A 19,279-nucleotide genomic window follows, 5' to 3' on the forward strand; every position below is an offset into this window, starting at 1 on the left:
AAATTAATTTTGCGTAATTTTTCTAACCAAAGAGGTAATAAGTGAGAATTAAGTAGGTATATAAGTTTAATGATACTTACATACATTATTGAGTAAAAATATAGTCCTGGATTTTTAATAAAAGTCGTATATTTTTATTACTATGTTTCAAAATAAGTAGCCAACAATATAAATAAAAATTATTGAACTGAGTAATGTGTTTACTCTTATGTACAGTTATTGTTACGGGATCAATTTGAAAGAACTTATTAAAATTATATATTTTGTTTTTTTTTGGTTTGTTTATATATATTGCGTAGCGGTATATTATACCTGCTGAATAATTATAATTACACTATAATAACATAAACTATAACTGCAAATATGTTGTAGTACAATTGTTAGATATTTAGGTAGATATATCGATATTGTTTTTAAACCGTAAATACTTATCAGTTCTTTTTGATGGTAGTTATATATTTTTATTATTTTTTATGCTTCTGTTTACCTTATAAGAAACTGGAGTTGTATTCATATTATTATTTTTTGTATATAGAATTTTTTGTTATTACATATTGTTGTGGTTATTACTATAATAGATTGTAATATACCTATAACAATATAGTACAATTTATAGCTCACTTCTCTTAGTGTCAATCAACTTGTTAACGTAGGTACTTAAAACTGATATATAGCTAAGTCATTATGCCTTTATCTAAAGAAGAAGTAGTATCTTCTAAAATTAAACTTTTGGAGGCTCGTCAAAAGTCTTATTATGCTAGATTACAATCTATTTATGATGCATCTTTGCATATAAAATTACCAACTGATATAGAGAGGTTTCTCGCTTCAGCTGCTAATATCGAAACCCTTCGGTCTGAATTTAATTCAGTGGTTGAGGAGTTGAATCTAGCGAAGATGGAAGCAGACCCAAAGTTCACACCTAGTTTTAGTACTTGGCAATCATATGATGAGTTATATTCACAAGTTCAACATACAGTTGCATCATATAGCGGCAAGAGGACTGGTGAGGGTAAACAAGCATCGAACCCCAGTCCCTCTCAGCTTCGGCTTCCAGCTATTGAATTAAGGAAGTTTTTTGGGGATCCTAAATCGTGGCCCACTTTTTTTGAATGTTATAATAATACCATACATAATAATTCCCAGCTCAATAATTCAGAAAAGGTTTATTATCTTACTGGTTTATTAGAGGGTAAGGCACTGGCCTCGATTAGTGGTTTGTCTCCTACTGGGGACAATTATTATGCTATTTATGATGCCTTAGTGGAAAGGTACCAAGATGTACGTTATTTAGGTACTGCATATTTAGACGTTATGTTTGAGTTTAAAAAGATGCAGTCGCCATCTCTAGAAGGTTTGAACGCATTTATTGATAAATTTTCTATGTCTATTGCATCTTTCGAAAAATTAAATCTGGAAAATAAATTAGATTTTATTTATTTATATTTAGCCATTAAGAAAATAGATACGGAAACTGCGCGTTTGTTTGAACAGCATATTCGTAATGAAAGGTTGCCGACTTATTCTAGTTTTGTTAAGTTCGTTAGGAGTCAAGCTAAAATTCTTGAGCGAACTGGTGTCAGCAATGCCACTATGTCTACAAACAAAATTAGTTTGTCACGACCTAAAGGGATTAAAACCAATATACCCAAACCTCACACTTCAAAGTTTACTCAATCGTTTATAACTTCTAAACAGTCAAGTTTATGTCCATTATGCAAGAATAGTAACCATACTCAGTTAATTTACTGTCAAGAGTTCTCAAAATTATCAGCGAGAGAACGTTATAAGGTGGTTAAAAAAATAGGAGGTTGTATTAGTTGTTTAAAATTGAATCACAAATCTCCTGCTTGTAAAGCTACAAGTACTTGTAGCTATTGTCAGTCCAAATCCCATCATTCATTCTTACATTTCCCTGATGGCCAGATCTCACAGTTAGCTTCTAGGAATGAAGAGGCTTTGCCTTTGACTTTAAATCCGCCTAAGGAGCTTGAATCCAGTGTAACGGCTTGTCAATCGTTACCGATAGATTGCACTAGTAGTGCGGGTAGTCACGTCATATCTATGTGTTCAACTCAGATAGATAGGGCAACGGATGTGCATATGCCTAAACCGACCACAGTCCTGTTAGGTACTGTATGTGTACGGGTTGAAGACGTTTATGGCAATTCACACATAATACGTGGTCTTATAGACAATGGGTCACAAGACCATTTCATCACAATGCGATGTTGTGAAAAATTGTCATTAAAGTTAAAGGCGGTATCTAGTCCTGCATCCGTGCAAGGTATTGGGGGTATATCTAATGTTGTACAGGGTATCACACATTTAAAAATTTTTTCACGTTTTGACAATAATGTATCTTATGTGATACAACCGCTGGTGGTCGATTGTATAACTGACAAATTGCCTACTGCTTCAGTAGATGTTACTACCTTGACATATCTGTCAAGTGTCCCATTAGCTGATGATAGTTTTTATGTCCCTAGTGACATTGATTTGTTAATTGGCGCGCAACTTTTTGCGCAGTTATTGTATTTTGGTCGCATACAGGGTCCATTAGGTTCGCCAGTTGCGATTCAGACTTCATTAGGATATATTGTAATGGGCAATGCACCCATGCATACTTCTAATGTACGGAAGCGATCTGTAATCCTTTGTTCAGTCACGCAGACTCCAATAGATGTCGTATTACAGAAGTTTTGGGAGTTAGAGGAGGTGTCTTCCATAAAAGGCTCTGCTTTAACCGAAGAGGAACAAGAATGTGAGAATTTTTATAAATCAACTACCACGCGTGACTCTCAAGGTAGGTATACTGTAGCTTTACCGTTTAAGTCGGATCCTTCTTTACTGGGTAATTCTATATTAATGGCAGAAAAACGTTTTTTAGCATTAGAGCGAAAGTTTAAAAATGAACCTTTTACTCGGGTCGCCTATGATGAACTTGTGAAGGAGTATATAGACCACAATTATATTGTTGTCGCAAAGGAGATTAACTCTAGCGGGTATGTTATACCACATCATGGCGTCGTTCGTCAGGATAAAGTAACTACTAAGCTGCGACTAGTTTTGGATGCTAGCGCGTGTACCGACAATGGCGTGTCATTGAATCAGCTTCTTCACACCGGCCCAAATTTGCAGTCAGATATATTTTGTCTGCTCTTAGAGTTTCGTTGGTTTCCAATTGCTTGTTGTGCAGACGTTAAGCAAATGTATTTACAGATACAGGTTCATCCAGATTATCATAAGTTCTTGCGAATGTTTTACCGTTTTCATCCGAATGCTGAGTTGACTCTATTTGAATTTCAACGAGTTTGTTTTGGATTAGCTGCAAGTCCATATTTAGCATTACGTACGATTCAACAGCTCGGGGAGGATGAGCGTGAGGTATTTCCAGTAGCGGCTGAAGTGTTAAAGCGGAACATATATATGGATGATGTGGTTCAGAGTTGGTCCACTGTTGCTGAAGCTAGTAAAGCCGCATCTCAATTAATAGGAATGTTTAAAGCCGGGGGCTTCGATCTGATAAAGTGGTCGAGCAACTCAGCTGAATTGTTGGCTAATGTCCCAGACTCACATCTTCATCCGCAATCAGTTTATTTCGACCCCAACTCAAGTCAAAAAATACTTGGTGTTAAGTGGGAACCACATAAAGACTGGTTTACATTTGACATCGCTTGCGATGATGATATGTGCTCCAAGCGAAGTATTTTGTCCGCTATAGCTAGAATTTGGGATGTTCTTGGTTTCGCTGCTCCAGTTATTTTATATGCTAAGTTGCTAATTAAGCAACTTTGGCTCCTTAAAATTGATTGGGATGAAATTCCCCCTGAGCAAATTATACACTCATGGACAAAATTTCGCAAGGAATTACCGCTGTTATCCCAGCTAGCTATTCCTAGGCACGTGGGAGTGGTACTAGGTTGCGAAGTTACTCTGTTGGCGTTCGCAGATGCCAGTGAAAGCGCTTATGGAACAGTTATTTATCTGCATGTGAAAGGACCGAATGGCAATACGTTGAAGTTTCTTTGTGCTAAATCGAAAGTGGCGCCATTGAAAATTGTTTCGGTAGCTAGATTAGAGCTCTGTGCGGCATTGCTCATGTCGAAATTAGTTCGATGTGTAGTTAACACTATGTCGTCTCGATACAAAATCCACCGTATCTTTGCTTTCTCGGACTCCACAGTAGCGCTTCACTGGATCCATGCTAGTCCACATAGGTGGAAGACTTTTGTCGCGAATCGCGTAACCAAAATTCAGAAAAATCTTTCATCATCCCACTTCTTTCATATACCGGGGACAGACAATCCTAGCGACTGCCTGTCGCGTGGTCTTACGCCTGCGATGCTGATTAAACATCCTTTGTGGATTCGTGGTCCACCATGGGCCATAGATGATGTTGATAGATGGCCTATCCAACCATTTTTATCAACAGGGAATGAATCGGATATTCCTGAACGTAAATCTATTAATTTAGCAACAGTTACTATTGAAGAACCTATTTTGTATTCTTTGTCTAAGAGAATATCGTCTTGGCCAAAATTATTAAATTGCATAGTGTATGTATTGCGATTTACTAAAAAATTGTTCTCTAGAGGAGTTATTACGGCAGAAGATCTAGCAATAGCGGAATTGGCTCTTGTTCGTTCTGTGCAAATGGTTTATTTTGCAAGCGAGATCAAAGCTGTTAAGGAAGGTCGTATTTGTTCTTCGGTTATACGAAATCTTCGACCGATACTAGTTGATGACGTTCTGCGAGTGGGTGGACGATTAGCGAATGCAGATTTGACGTTTGATCATAAGCATCCTATCTTGCTACCTCGTAAGGATCATGTCGTAGAACTAATCATAGATGATGCACATCGTAAAAATTGTCACACGGGACCTAATTTGTTGTTATCCATCTTACGTCAGCGATACTGGATTTTATCCGGTCGGCGTATAGTACGTTCTCGAGTTCATGCGTGCAATTTTTGCTTCAAAGCACGTCCTCGAGAAGCGGTTCCACCCATTATGTCTAACTTGCCCGATTGTAGATTACAAATTTCTAAACCATTTTCACATACTGGAGTAGATTATGGTGGGCCGTTAAATATAACGTTAACACGTAAACGCGGTATTCAATCGCAAAAGGCATACCTGTGTGTTTTTATCTGTTTATCGACGAGAGCTGTACATGTAGAAGTTGCTCCAGATCTTACTACAGAGTCGTTTCTAAATGCTTTTAAGCGCTTTATTTCGCGTCGAGGTCCGGTAGAAAAACTTTACTCGGACAATGGGACGAATTTCATAGGTGCGCGTACTTATCTCCGCGAATTATATTCTTTTTTAGAATCTCCCTCAGTAGTAAAGAGTTTTCAGGAAGAATTAGCCGCCAATCGTATTACATGGCAGATGATTCCGCCTTCCGCTCCCCATTTCGGAGGAGGCTGGGAGTCATTAATAAAGTCTTTTAAGACACATTTATTTCGAGTAATTGGTGCTCAAATCCTTACGTATGAGGAACTATTAACCGTCCTCTGTCAAATAGAAGCCGTTTTAAATAGTAGGCCTTTATGTGTAGGTATTAGTTCTGATCCTACCGAACCTGTACCGCTTACACCAGCACACTTTTTGAATTCAGTACCTTTGCGGTCGTTTCCTGCACCGGAAGTAACGGAAACGAGTAAGCATCTGTTGTCTCGCTATTCCTTATTAGATAAGTTAGTACAGTCTTATTGGCGTCGGTGGAGTGCTGAGTACCTTCACACTTTACAAGTGCGCGGAAGATGGACGTCAAGTTCACCTTCTTTAAAAGTAGGCACAATCGTGCTAATTAAACAGGATAATGCTCCTCCATTACACTGGTTAATAGGTCGGATTCAGGAAACATATGCTGGCAAAGACGGAAATATTCGGGTCGCCTTGGTGAAAACCAAATCTGGTACACTCAAGCGTCCGGTAGTGAGGCTATGTCCTCTGCCTAATCAATAAATAATTTATATTTATCTTCTGGATTGCTCTTTTGTGAGAGCAGTTCCTTTAGCTTAGCGTAGCTTTAGACTAGATAAACTTAATTTTAGCTAATTTCTCCTATTGAAAGGAGACCTTTCAAGCCGGGGGCTGTGTTTGGGCTAGTTTAACGATGATAATCCGATACCGGTTGCATCGCACGGCTTGAAGGTCGTTTTACCACACAAGAGAGTGCTGTCGCATCGCACCTGAGCGCAACTATGTTCAGATTTAAAAAAAAAAAAAAAAAAAAAAAAAAAAGCAATATGGCGTTGGCGCGAAAAGTGATGACGGGTTACGCTCTATTTTTATGTATTTATTTTATAATAAAAGACATATAAAGTGAAATTCATAGTTTGCGACGACGTGGTTTTGTGTGCAACTTGTTTATATATATTTCATAATAAGACTAAATTTCTATTAATGAAAAAACTGATATGTGTGTCATGGACGTGTGAAGTACCCGACATTACGCCACCCTATTCAAATACAACATTTGTGCGTGCTCCGGAGCCCGTGAGGATCCTTAGCTGCGCCGTGGAGAAAGACAGCAATCCCAGGAGGCAGGTGAACCAGCACATCAAAGAGGTACGATTTATTTAAGTTGTTGCGAACGGCATACCGGTCTAGGAAAGTCGTTGTTAACCGCCCTCGCTGCTGACCCTTGGACTTATAGTTTTTCGCCCACACAACTTCCATTACCGAAAATGTAGAGTTAATTTCAGGTAATGTTAATTCATTCATTATAACCTTATTGGGTGTAAAAGCATCCATTTAGAATAGATTCTTAGAAATTCCATGTGACGAACGGAGATAAACAGCAAGTGAGTTAAAAGGATCAATATTCTATACTTGTATAATAATACTCGTATACGAGAAATATTTATTGACGTAAAGTGGTAGACATGATATTAGGGACGTTACTTTGCGTATAAAAGCTGCCGGTTTCATTTCTCACGAATATATAGGAAATAAACTTATCTGAAGTATGAATAAATCTGTATTAGGTGTACTGACTTATGCTCTCAAGTGTTCGACGTCTGATATTTCATAAATGAATATTCGGGAACCAATCAATTGGTGTGAAGAGTGTGACACTATTCAAAAACAATATCTTCAATCATGATCCTATTGGGGGGAAGGGATTGATAGTAATGCGGACTACCAGTCCCTTTACTAACAATATACACTATCAAGTCCACCTCCCCATGGAAACTATCGTGCTGAATTCCAGGTGTATTTATCATGATAGGCTAACTAACCTGCCCGCGGGGAAAGGAATTGTTAGTAATGGGGTCTAATTTTATTTTTTATTCAATTAAGAATGGCAAACAAGCTGACGGCCCACCTGATGGAAAGTGGTAACCGTCGCACATGAGCAGTTTTGACATCACTGCTTTACGGTTGGAACACGAATGGGACAGAGGTACCCAAACAATCGACTTTTGTACAAAGTCTCCCTCTGGTAATTTCCCTAATACTAGCAGTGCACCCTATCAAGTCGACCTCCCCGCGGTTCCCCCTGGAAACTATCGTGGTTAATTCTAGTGAAATTCGTCACGATGAGCTAACGGATCTGCTTTCATCCTCACGTATCTTCCTTCACGGGTGCCCCGCCAACGTATACCAATAGCGCAGGCAGGGTTACCATTTCATTACCATCAATTAAAAAAAACTGACCTGACGTTTTAAGTGTCTTTTATTACTTTTATTCTTACTTATCAACCTTCGCTGGTAGTCACCTATAGCGCAGGCGGAGTTACCATTCTATTATCATCCATTAAAAAAAAATATTAATATGTTTAAAGGATGAATGGATATAAAAAACAAAAAAAATATTTTTCAAGCAAAAACTACTGAACGGATTTGAATGAAATTTGACACATTTGGTAGGATATACACTAACTTAGCACATAGAACACTGTATATACCTACCGATTTACGCAGATGAAGCCGCCGGATACAACAAGTTTAATTATATCAGTAGTACTCTACATTCGAGTTTTGTTTGTCAGTTCTTATAATAAAACATGTCTGGGATGCTGTTTGACTTAGCACATAATATAGTGATTCACGCGGGATACGGGCAGTTAATAAAAAAATAAGTATTGACTAGTAATTACACTATTCTTTTTAATACTGCCTTTTTTTTGTGAAGTACAATCTATTTGTTCATACACGATTCTGCGATATAAATTAAATGAATATATTATAGTTCATCAAATTTTTAAAATAAATAAAAAATAAATAAAATAAACGCACCAATTGATGATTTGATGGCAGAGCATGATTTTGTTCCACAATAAAAAACTGTGGTTACAATCGTCACAAAACTAACCCTTTGCACTCCGTTGTCGCCGTATTTACGACTTTAAAATGCTAACATTAAATTCACTATACACACGGTTGTTTTACTGACTCGGCGCCCTTAACACTTAGGGTAAGCGAAATCGTCTGTTTATCTTATAGTGTTCATAATAAGTTTATTATGTTTACATTATAATAAATTATTGATAAGATAATGAGTTATTGGTATCGTGTATGAGTCATTAGGCTGGAGTGTAAAAGGCTAATATGGGACCAACACGTAAGTAAAACCTATAGATTGTAAAAACAATTATCAAATACGGTTCTAATCAAAATTATCGACGTAATCGAATAACATAAATATAACTAAATTAAAAAAAAAGCATATAAAAGATGTTTATTTCTATAATCAATTTTATACCCACAGTTTACGAGGAAATAAATATTCTAAGTAAGTATATACCAATGACATGGTCTATCAGAGTTCCAAACTTTATCCTAATCCATTCAGCCGTGAACGCGAGAACTGAATAACAAACATCTTTATAAACTTTCACATTTACGAGTGTGATATAGTGAGATTCCGCAGCCACCGCGTAATTTGGCAATTAGTGAGATCTAATGTTTGAATTGCGTCAAAATAATATTCATTTTCCTAATTAAAAAAATATTTCATAGGTGCTTCTTTTATATTTAAACTAATATGACAGTTTGACTGAGGTTAAATTGGTTTATATATCATTTCAGAGACTACGAAATTAATTACACTATCTATATACATCTTAATATATATAAAAATCTCATGATACAATCTTCCTTCAAGTGAATCTACGAAACCATTAAACCAATTTTAATGAAATTTTGTATGTATTATTTCACATGAGATATAAGCTAGTTTTTAGAGGGCAACATTTATTTGCAGATTCTATCAGTATTTATTTTATTTATTGTGTATAGTAACACAAGTTATTTAAATATATAACCAATTCTTATATTTTCTATTAATGAATATCAAAAGAAAAGAGATTTTCAATTTGAATTGATTAGGGATTATAAAAATTTGTTCAAAATTGATAAAGATACTGCAATAGAAAAATATATAATTACAAAGTACAAAGGCATATTAGCATAGTCCTAAGAGATAACAATGCATGAAGACTATCACAAGTGCCACAGTACATTCTGTGCTGTCCATGGTACTGTTTTCTATAGGTGGTAGTTACCACTTTCTTACTGGCTTTCAACTTACATACCATTCTATGTTGAATAAAAACAAAATACACACAAAAAATATACAAGTGAATCAAGAATCTTCTCCTTTAGCAAATAAAGCTCAATATACAAGAAATTACTCACTGGTAATGTCATAGACAACAACAGCGACTGTAGAATCTCTGATGTAAGAAGGTATAAGAGACCGGAACCGTTCCTGTCCTGCCGTGTCCCACAGTTGCAGCCTCACCGTGCGGTCCTCCAGGTACATGGTTTTCGACAGGAAATCAATACCAATTGTTGCCTAAAGATCACAAAAAAAACAGTATTAGATTTTTATATTATACTAAAGACTGGATTTCATACAAGTTAAATTAATTATTTATAAAAGTATAATTAGAATGTGTTATACATATGTAAAAAATATCTAAATGACAGTGAAATCTGTATCAAAATACAGTATATAATTTAAAAGAAGCAGAAATACAGACATATGAAGACATTTTTTGTTTTAACTATTTGAGGGTATTTTCTTTAATAAGTGATAATGGTATGGTAACCCTGCCTGTTCTATTGATATACATATATTAGTATATATTAGTGAGAGATGATAAATGATGATGAAAGCTAGTCAGTTAGCCCATCATGATGAATTTAAAAGACTTAACTAAGATGGTTTTCAGGAGGAACCATGTGGAGGTTGAGATTAAAGGTTTTTTCGCTAGTAAGGTTGTTAGACCCCAATACTATAAATTTCTTTCCCCTATTTGAAGGTATGTAAATAAATAAGATAGCATGTTTACTGTTTATAAAACAATTGTGAAATTTCACACTGAATAATATATAAATAATAGTACCCATACAAATGTAAAATTACTTTATACTTAAGTATATTGAAAAGAGTAACTGTTGAATAGAAACTAGTATTAAAAAATCAATTTATTGTTTTTTAACACAGCTAGAGTATTACAAATTGATACATTCATTGACACATCCTAATATTAAATGATATTATATATCAAATAATCTTATAGCATTTTATTGGAGGAAACATTTATATTCATTTTAAAATAAAAAAAAAAAAATTCTTCTTGTTCTTTATCATTAATTTTACAAGTCCTATATATTGTTTTAAAAAATTTAGACACTAAATAATAACATTATTTTTCCTACATAAAATATATTTATCATTTAAAATGTTATAATGTTGACAGAACAATTAGCACAAATCTAATTACATTTCATACAAATATTTACTAGCACATTATTAAAAAAGTGCATATTTTTCTATCTATGTGCTAAATACTAATAGAGTAATCAAAGTTATTTAGTATAATACTATTCACAATGTTATATTATATCATCACTATCTCTTGATCAAATGCATAATATAATATGCTAATGAGTTCTGATGACTAACCATGATATAATAGGCCTACTGACACTAAACCAAATGGAATCCAACAAGACCTGTTATTTGGACCCATTTTTAAATAACAGAGATCACTGACTCACCTGATAAGTGTTGTCAAAACTATCATACATGAACCTAGTGATGAGCGAAGTTTTTCCCACTGAAAAACAAGAAAGATGTATGTCAATTCATTTTCCAATCATGCTGCCTAAAAACCGAACACAAAAACAATTTATAACGGGGCAGAAACTGTATGATGCGTGAGAATTCTTTATAGACGATTCATCGCCTATAATGTACCTACATAGAGAGTGTAACCTACATCCCAGTTAGAGTAATTCTTCTTAGACATTATGATTGCAACAAAACAATGCTATAACCCCCAATACGACACTTTTCGCCTCCCGGGCCAATGTAGGTCAGTAATTCGATAAAGTCTAGACTGATCTATACTTACATATCGTAAATTCAAAACTATATATTAAAAATGTACGACAAGGGGATATAATTTGCTGAGGACTTACCGCTCTGTTCCCCAAGGAAAACAAGCTTGAACTTGCGTAAAGGATTACCAAATTCACCCGACGCCGACATCGTAAATGTATAAATTAGTTCGCTAAACTATAATTTCACAATAAAATTCTTATCACAGAAAACTACATGAACAATGACAGTTCAAAGCCACTCCTGCAGCACACACACGAGCGCAGCGCCGCCACGTTACGGCAGACTGACGGCGCGACGCACAAGCCAACTCATCACAATTTTTTGGCAATAAAATTAATAAATAATAAATGGTAAATATAACAAAATATTCATATTATGTTTTTAATAGAGAGAAGGTAAAATTCAGCATTTCAATTTCACAATAACATACATTTTATAGTCGATAATTGGGTACTGAAAGGTGAATGACATTCGAATCAAATTTCCGAACGCAATTTCAAGCTGTCACTTTCATACCATAGACAAACGTTACAATATTTGTCAATAATCTACGTGCAAACCGGATATGCCTAATGCCCAACAAAACTCTTTTGGCGCAATTTTAAAAATATGCAACAGACGAACTTAGCCTGTAATTTTAAAGGAATTATTAATATAAAAAAATCAAACTGACGACCTTGATGATATAGGGGTTAATTTCATTGCCTCGCCGTCTGATAAAAATTGCGTGTTCAATCCTAAGACAGTTAATATATTTCTAAGTATGCATGAGTGTGTCTGTTAAAATTTGTCTGGATATTTTGGCATTTCTACAAGTCATTAGTTATATCTAGCAAGTACTCTTAGTAAAAGCATTACTTAGTTTGGGACTAAATGATGTTATGTAAAAGGTCATTTTTAACAGGCGTCCTATTTTTTTTATTATATTCATTTTTTTTTAACTCCAAAGGCATACCCAAGAAAAGTATTTGGCGAGAACAACCTTGTTTAAAATAAAATAGAAACTACTAAACTGTCAATAAAATGACACAATAAGTACTTTCAAACTTATTTAATATATTGACAAAACAATAACCATTAACAATATCACAAATAACATTTGTCTGTTTCTTTAAAAAGACCTACATTTCTTTTAAAGCCAAAATATTTCATCCAGCAAAACAATTCATACATTTACTGATAATCTTATTGATAAATAGAATATTATAAAAATATGAAAGATTATAAAATGTTGATATTTATATAATTAAACATAAATTGATAAGAGTAGTAAAAAAAAGTGATGTTATTTTCGAAAGATAATATTAGAGTTGAGTAGCTATTTACGGAAATGGTTTGATTTACTTTTAAAATCAATTTAAAAGAAGTCTTGCTGTGTCATTGAATATTTAAACAAAATTGGAGCTGAGATCTTTGAGTTTAATATTCAATGTTTATGTACAAATGTGTAGAAATTACACTTACTTATGTCAGATTCAATATTACGACAAAGGTTATTAACCTAAATATATATGTATATAGTAACAATGAAATTAACAATGGCTGTTACAAAATATAAACAACACTACTGGTTCATATGAAATTAACCATAGCCCATGCTTATACAGATAAGACCCCCATCTTAGATTTATATGACATACTTTTTCAAAAGATACGTATCATGTATCAGTTTCCAGATTTAAAATTGATCAATAAATATTGAAAATACCTTCATAAAATAATATTGATTCTAGACATGACAGATCTATCTTATTATAATCAGATATATATATAGATAGATAGATAATTTATTTACATTACTTACAGCACACAAATAACAATATACAAAATAAAAAGAGATAAAAGAATACATATAATAATATATAAAAAAAAAGCAAATAGTAACACAAAATAGTCATAACTCAGTGATATCTTTTACATTTATTTGTTTCCCATCATTTAATCAGATTCATATGATACTGGAAAATTATGGAAATACAGAATTAAAATTGTTTACAATGATGGGGTCATATATCGAAGGGGTTATCATTGTTGATGCAATTTGTGCAATGTTTATAACTATCTATTTAATTTAGTTTGAAATAGTGACACACACATTCTATAAAATATTGAATATATATAAACCACAATTAACAATACAAAAAGCAATGCAATCCGACCAATAGATGTAATAATATATACAGCTGTCTAATGACCAAATTATTTCTATTGAAAATTATTCTATTGTTTTCTGTTTAAGCTTTATTATGTTCAATAGAAAACAACTCCAGACGTTACGTCGTCACTATCAGTCAGTACATATATTCTATGTATTATTTACAACATAGTGAAATATCCTTGAACATTATAAAAAATCTATATACCTATCAATAAATAAAAAAAAAACTATATTCTACATACCAATGCAAAAAGTAAAAATAATTAGAAACTTCCAAGGGTACTTTACATCGTTGTTATGGAACATGTTTATATATATCAAAACTTTTTATAAATGTGAAGTTTGAAAATATATAAACAACTAGGGATTCGATTAGTATTCACAAAGGTGGATTGATTTTTCGAAAATAACTGTGTCGAATCTAATGTGGTATTTCTCTAAACTTTTTTTATCTTTATTTTAAGGACCAATATGAACTAATTTTCTAATAAATTTAAATGTACATAATTATAATTTTAGGATATGATGGTCTGTAAAACAGTAATTGTGCAAATGAATTAAAAAAATTAACTTATTAGGTTAAAAATTAAGTTTAAAGAAATGCCACCTGGTGATCAGTATATGCCTATGTTACACACTGACAATGTACCTTTCTATGGGTGAAAGAATGTTGAAAATTTGTTAGTTTTTGAGTTTATCCATTATAAACAATCAAATCCTCTTTATAATTAAATATAAAGTATAGATACATTAAGAGAACTCACAAAATAAATATTTTACATTTGAAGGCACACAAATTCATGTAAATTGCATAGAGATGTCTGTCTCTATCCAATTTATAAAGTTGAAACATAAACAAAAATATCAGAAATTATGGTGCATGTCTTCTGGGTGGGTACATGTTCTCTTCAACAACGATAACACCACACAGCAAATCATATCCTGTGCGATTATGACGGAACACAAATAGTATAACGCACAGGGGGAACAGTAGAGAAATTAGAAAATTCTTCATTATGGACCTAATTAATGCTATTCCAAAACTGAGTGGTTTTCCCGGATATAGCAGTACTGTTTCCTTATCACGTCCTTCGACCAGAATCACAGCTGATGCTGTCACTACACGGAGGCCAAGAAGAGCTTTTCCTGGTGTGGCACCACCTGTGCGTCCTACACTCCCACATAGACAGAAAGCCTGCAATAAACAAATGTAAGATTAATTGAATAATTTGTTAGTCATATTATATTAAAATAGGAACAGAATAGAATAACATTCATGGTTCTTAAAATTATTATTTTGCTGTTAAAGAATTAAAAACAAAACAAATCTGCTTTCTACTTAAATGTTTCTTTTGTAAATGAAAAATCATATAGCTATATTTTATTTCTTTTTAAGAAAGTAATTTATTAAAAAATTATAAAAAACTAGATAATGCAAGAACTTTGACAAATGGTAGCACAAAGAGCAAAATTCCAATAAAAAGGAACACAATTATATGTCGCAATGAGTTAAAATATTAATGGTGTCAATTTTGCAGCACCATTTCTCTTAATTATTCTCTAAAGTTAAAATTTATTATCACAATGAAATCTTTACTAGAAGGACCAATATGAAAGAATTTTCTATTATATTTGCCACAGTTATTATAATTTTAATTTATAATGGTCTAAAACAGCAACATTAGGAAATTATCAAATTAAAATATTAGGACAAAAGATTGGTCTAGACAAATGGTACATCGGATTTGGCCTCCATTGTTAAGTATTACACCAATTGTACATTAAGGGCTGTTTCAATATAAAATGAATACAACATCATTACCTCGAATATGCACACCAATACCCTGTAGATAATTTCTAAAAATAATATTTCCGAAGTAAGTTCCATAGCATATTTGTAGTCATCATAATGCTCACTAAATTTGTAAAAATCAAACTTGTCTAGGTCACTGAAACAAAAAGGAATTATTTATATATCTACATGCAAAGTCTCTATAAATATCTTATACAATAAAAAATATATATTAAACAGTATAGTATTAATCCCTTTCTATTATAGGACTACTTATTAAATAAATGGGTACATACATGTATCCTCATATTTTTTCTTTTTTCATACACATAATATGTATACATTTAGGTAATTTTCTATAGTTTGTATAGTTTGCAATATAAATAAATTATAAATTTTCTGTTCACATAAATTTTAAAATCATATACATACAAATTAATACAAAATTATTTATTTATTTATTTAAATTTTAATGCGTAGTAAAATCCTATGTACATTTGGCAGACTTCACACCAGATGGTGTTCTCTACCAGTCAACTATTGAACAAACCAAGAAATATGTAGACAGTGAATTTTAGAATAGAGAAAAAAATAAAGCAATATTTGATAAATTCATATAATATAAATAATATATTACATAAATAAATATATACATACATAAATAAATACATAAAATATTACTATATAAAACAATTAAATAAAACAACTGCAATAGAAGAACAAATAGTAATCTATGACTAACAGAGTAACCAGCAGAAGCTTAAAGGGATACTGATTTTTCTAAGAAATAGGTGTGCAATTTGTGTTTAAAAGCTAGCTTGCTTATAGCTAGTAGATTTTATATGAAGCGGGAGTGTGTTCCAGTATTTAATAGCTAATTATATGTAGTTTGTAAGTTTAAAATAAATATTAATATTTTATTACTTACATCAGTTCAAACATATCCACTGCTATAAATGTAACAATGAGTTTCAATATAAATAAAAGCATAAAATCAATAAATTCGGCTGTCAATCTCTTGTACAGTGGTGGTATTACATACTCATAGCCTCCATGGTGAGCAATCACTAAAAATATACAAATAATACAAATAGCTAGGTAAAATATATTACTAAATGTATTTTTTTCATCTTAATATATCACATTGTTAATCACATTTCAAATTTAAAATGAATGGTACAAGTGCTTATCAATAAATTATATGCCTTGCATTTTTTTTATCAATCTAGTCTATATATAATACAAGGTGCAGATGTATATATTGTTAGAATCATTTTAGCTAACAAGTTCATGAGATTTAATGAGATGACAATGTCAAGAGCTTCATACATTCTCATACAAACACTAACAGAAATGTATCTATTAATAATTTTTTTTTAAGACGGCTCTAAATATCTTTCAGATTATAACACAGATTCATAGAAACATACAAATCTAACAATTTAGTAAATTGAAATACTGTGACATCAATAGTACTTGGATACTTGAACAGGAATATTAAAATTTAATCAAATTATTTATTAATATCTTACCATCTGCTGGAGTTGCAGACTCTGGCGGAGGTTGAGCATCTGGTACGTTCCTTACTGGATTTGGCACTTGAAAAGGAAACTGTTGCCCTTGGAACTGGTAGTTATTATTTAATAATGGCACATTTGTGGGGTTGTTCTGTAAACCCTGGAAGGTCATCATGTAGTAAGGGAAACATGTAGATAGATTCTGGTACATTTGCGCTTGCTGTATCCACAATCGAAGTGCTTGGAAATATGCTTCCCGTTCGGACACAGTTGGCGGTGCATCGCCTTGACCACCCCTCTCCGGTATACCTTCAGACAATTGTCCATTTTGTGAGAGTCTCTCAGAGCCCGACATTATTGGTTTTCGTAAGCAACATAAACAATTTATTAATATAAGATAATATTTATGAAATTCTTAGACAATAAACACACGTCAGTTTCAATTTTAATTTGACATTATGTTTTTTTATTGGATATTCTGAAATGTAAACAGATTATACTGAACCCTTGACAGTTCGCGAATAATATAATATCTAATTGTAAAAAGAAAAGATTATTACGTAGCATTATTCTTATTTGCTAAATAGGTTAAATAATCGACAGTATAATATATTTAAGGGTATACTTCATAATCTAAGGATTAAATATATATTTTTTTCGAAAATCGGCGCCATATGCTATTTAATAAAGATAAAATTACTTAATAATAACAGTTTTATTTCCTAAATTACTTTTCAGAAATAGCGCTACAGCTAGCTTTTTAATCACTTTTGTATCGTATACAAAATATGTTAAAAAAAATGAACATTAAGCAAATATCATGCAATTTTTGTATTACTTCAAAGTCCTAGTAAATCATTACTAACCGTTATTTAAAAATTAATACTTGTTTTTTTTTTTATCGACAATAGCAACTTTGATACATATCAACGAAAAATGCATAGATTAAAGATTTATTATTCCTTATTCTTAGGCATAGATGAAGGCGTAGACTAGTCATATGTCACAGAGACAGTGACAGCATTTTTTAGCATTAAATGCGTTGTGTATTGGACGGATTGTGGACTGAGTTTGAGTTGAATGAGTGAAGTGAAGTGAGCATCTATCGTTGCACAGGACGTCAATGTTATAGGTCTATAGGAGTCGAAATTTGTAGGATCTTTACCGGGTTTAATTACTGGAATCAAACAATCCATTTTCCATTCTGGTGGGATAATACAGTCCTTCCATAAATCGTTAAAAATTTGTAAGAGTTTAGTAAGGTTTATTTTATTCAGCAATCGAAACATATTGTATGTTAAGCGATCAAGGCCACTAGCTGTATCTTTTCTAGATTTTACTGCACTGGATATTTCAGCAACACGAACATGAACAAATTCCTGCCACCCCTGTTGTCTTACTTGCTTAATTAACTTTTTAACAGCTTGAACTCTTTTAAAATTTATGTAATTATCGAGAGTTGATTTTGTTTAAACCTAAGGTAAGCCGCTTTACTATCATTGACAGCTGTCGCACACCTGTTATTCCACCAAGGTACTGCAATATGTTTGTGCCTCTTTGAAGTATTTGCACCGCTATTTGATAAGAAGCTGTCAAAATAATTTTACAGAACCTATTGTAATTGTTTAAGGGTTCATTGTTCCAAAAGTAATCGATTAACAGTTTCAGAATAGTGAATGTTGTTATTTGAGCATCTATCGTTAGCAACACGAACAACGGGCAAATACTTCTTTTTCTCAATTGACTGCGTGCGCAATAATGGTGGTGTGTTCTGGGGTGTAGAATATACTTATTGCACTTGAAATCGGCACTGTAGGGACCTTTTTAAGTGACACTTAATCCTGTCGTATAGTTTTTCTTAAATACTTAGTGTAGCTTTCATATCTTTTTTAAATATCATACAAAGCTATAACACGTCTGCTGTGGGTAATCAGTTCGGTATTTCACTTAGCTACTATATTTTCGTACATCGCTCAGTACAATGCTATGTGTTCAATGGTGGACTTCTAGTGATAAATAAAATAACCTGGAGACATCGTTGATCTGCTAAAATCCAGCTGTAAGTAGTGACTATTCATCTTTATAAATTTATAAATATAAACTTACAACTTTATCTTGTCTATTTTTACTAAGTGCGGCATTGTTTTTATGTTGTACTTATCTGCTAGGCTATACTTGTATTGTCTACCTTCGCACGGTAATAATACGCTCGTATTTTGTGGGATTTAAAAAATTTTTCTTGCTACAATCATACTTGTTAAAAGTTCACATCTTAGTAGACATAACCCATTCGTACTACCTGTACCTAAACTGTCTTAAACCAAAGACAATTTAATTACTATGGTTTAAAATAATCTGCAGATAAGTACTTTTAAAGTGAGCAATAACATTTTTTAATTCGTTTTAATGTTGTGTTTTAAGGATACCCACTGACCAAATTT

The 19,279-nt window shown here is 32.7% G+C and overlaps 3 protein-coding genes across 4 annotated transcripts in view; 1 reads left to right on the top strand and 2 right to left on the bottom strand.

Annotated features, from left to right (window-relative positions):
- LOC113518565 (ras-related protein Rab6) overlaps positions 1-11,669 on the bottom strand; it is a 49,177-nt gene extending 37,508 nt beyond the window's left edge. Inside the window, exons 1-3 of one of the 2 annotated variants that reach the window (XM_026903548.3) lie at positions 11,449-11,669; positions 11,026-11,084; positions 9,655-9,814 (exon numbers count right to left, since the gene is read on the bottom strand). In XM_026903548.3, coding sequence (XP_026759349.1) covers positions 9,655-9,814; positions 11,026-11,084; positions 11,449-11,518 — 289 coding nt within the window. In that variant the 5' untranslated portion in view covers positions 11,519-11,669. The remainder of the gene's footprint in view (positions 1-9,654; positions 9,815-11,025; positions 11,085-11,448) is intronic. The other variant, XM_026903549.3, reaches the window with a different exon arrangement.
- A 738-nt stretch (positions 11,670-12,407) lies between these two features.
- On the bottom strand, positions 12,408-17,311 carry LOC113518296 (protein FAM8A1). Its single transcript, XM_026903148.3, has 4 exons — positions 16,854-17,311; positions 16,250-16,388; positions 15,352-15,478; positions 12,408-14,724 (listed from the first exon to the last, which is right to left on the bottom strand). The coding sequence occupies exons 1-4, from the start codon at positions 17,191-17,193 to the stop codon at positions 14,401-14,403; spliced, it is 930 nt and encodes a 309-aa protein (XP_026758949.2). The 5' UTR covers positions 17,194-17,311; the 3' UTR covers positions 12,408-14,400.
- A 1,220-nt stretch (positions 17,312-18,531) lies between these two features.
- LOC113518491 (arrestin red cell) overlaps positions 18,532-19,279 on the top strand; it is a 96,103-nt gene continuing 95,355 nt past the window's right edge. The window contains exon 1 of the mRNA XM_052894288.1: positions 18,532-18,897. The gene's annotated coding sequence lies outside the window, so the exon portion shown is untranslated. The remainder of the gene's footprint in view (positions 18,898-19,279) is intronic.

Source organism: Galleria mellonella, unplaced genomic scaffold (assembly GCF_026898425.1).
Source record: "Galleria mellonella isolate WM207_F2 unplaced genomic scaffold, CSIRO_AGI_GalMel_v1 utg200, whole genome shotgun sequence".
In the NCBI taxonomy this organism is placed as follows: Eukaryota; Metazoa; Arthropoda; class Insecta; order Lepidoptera; family Pyralidae; genus Galleria; species Galleria mellonella.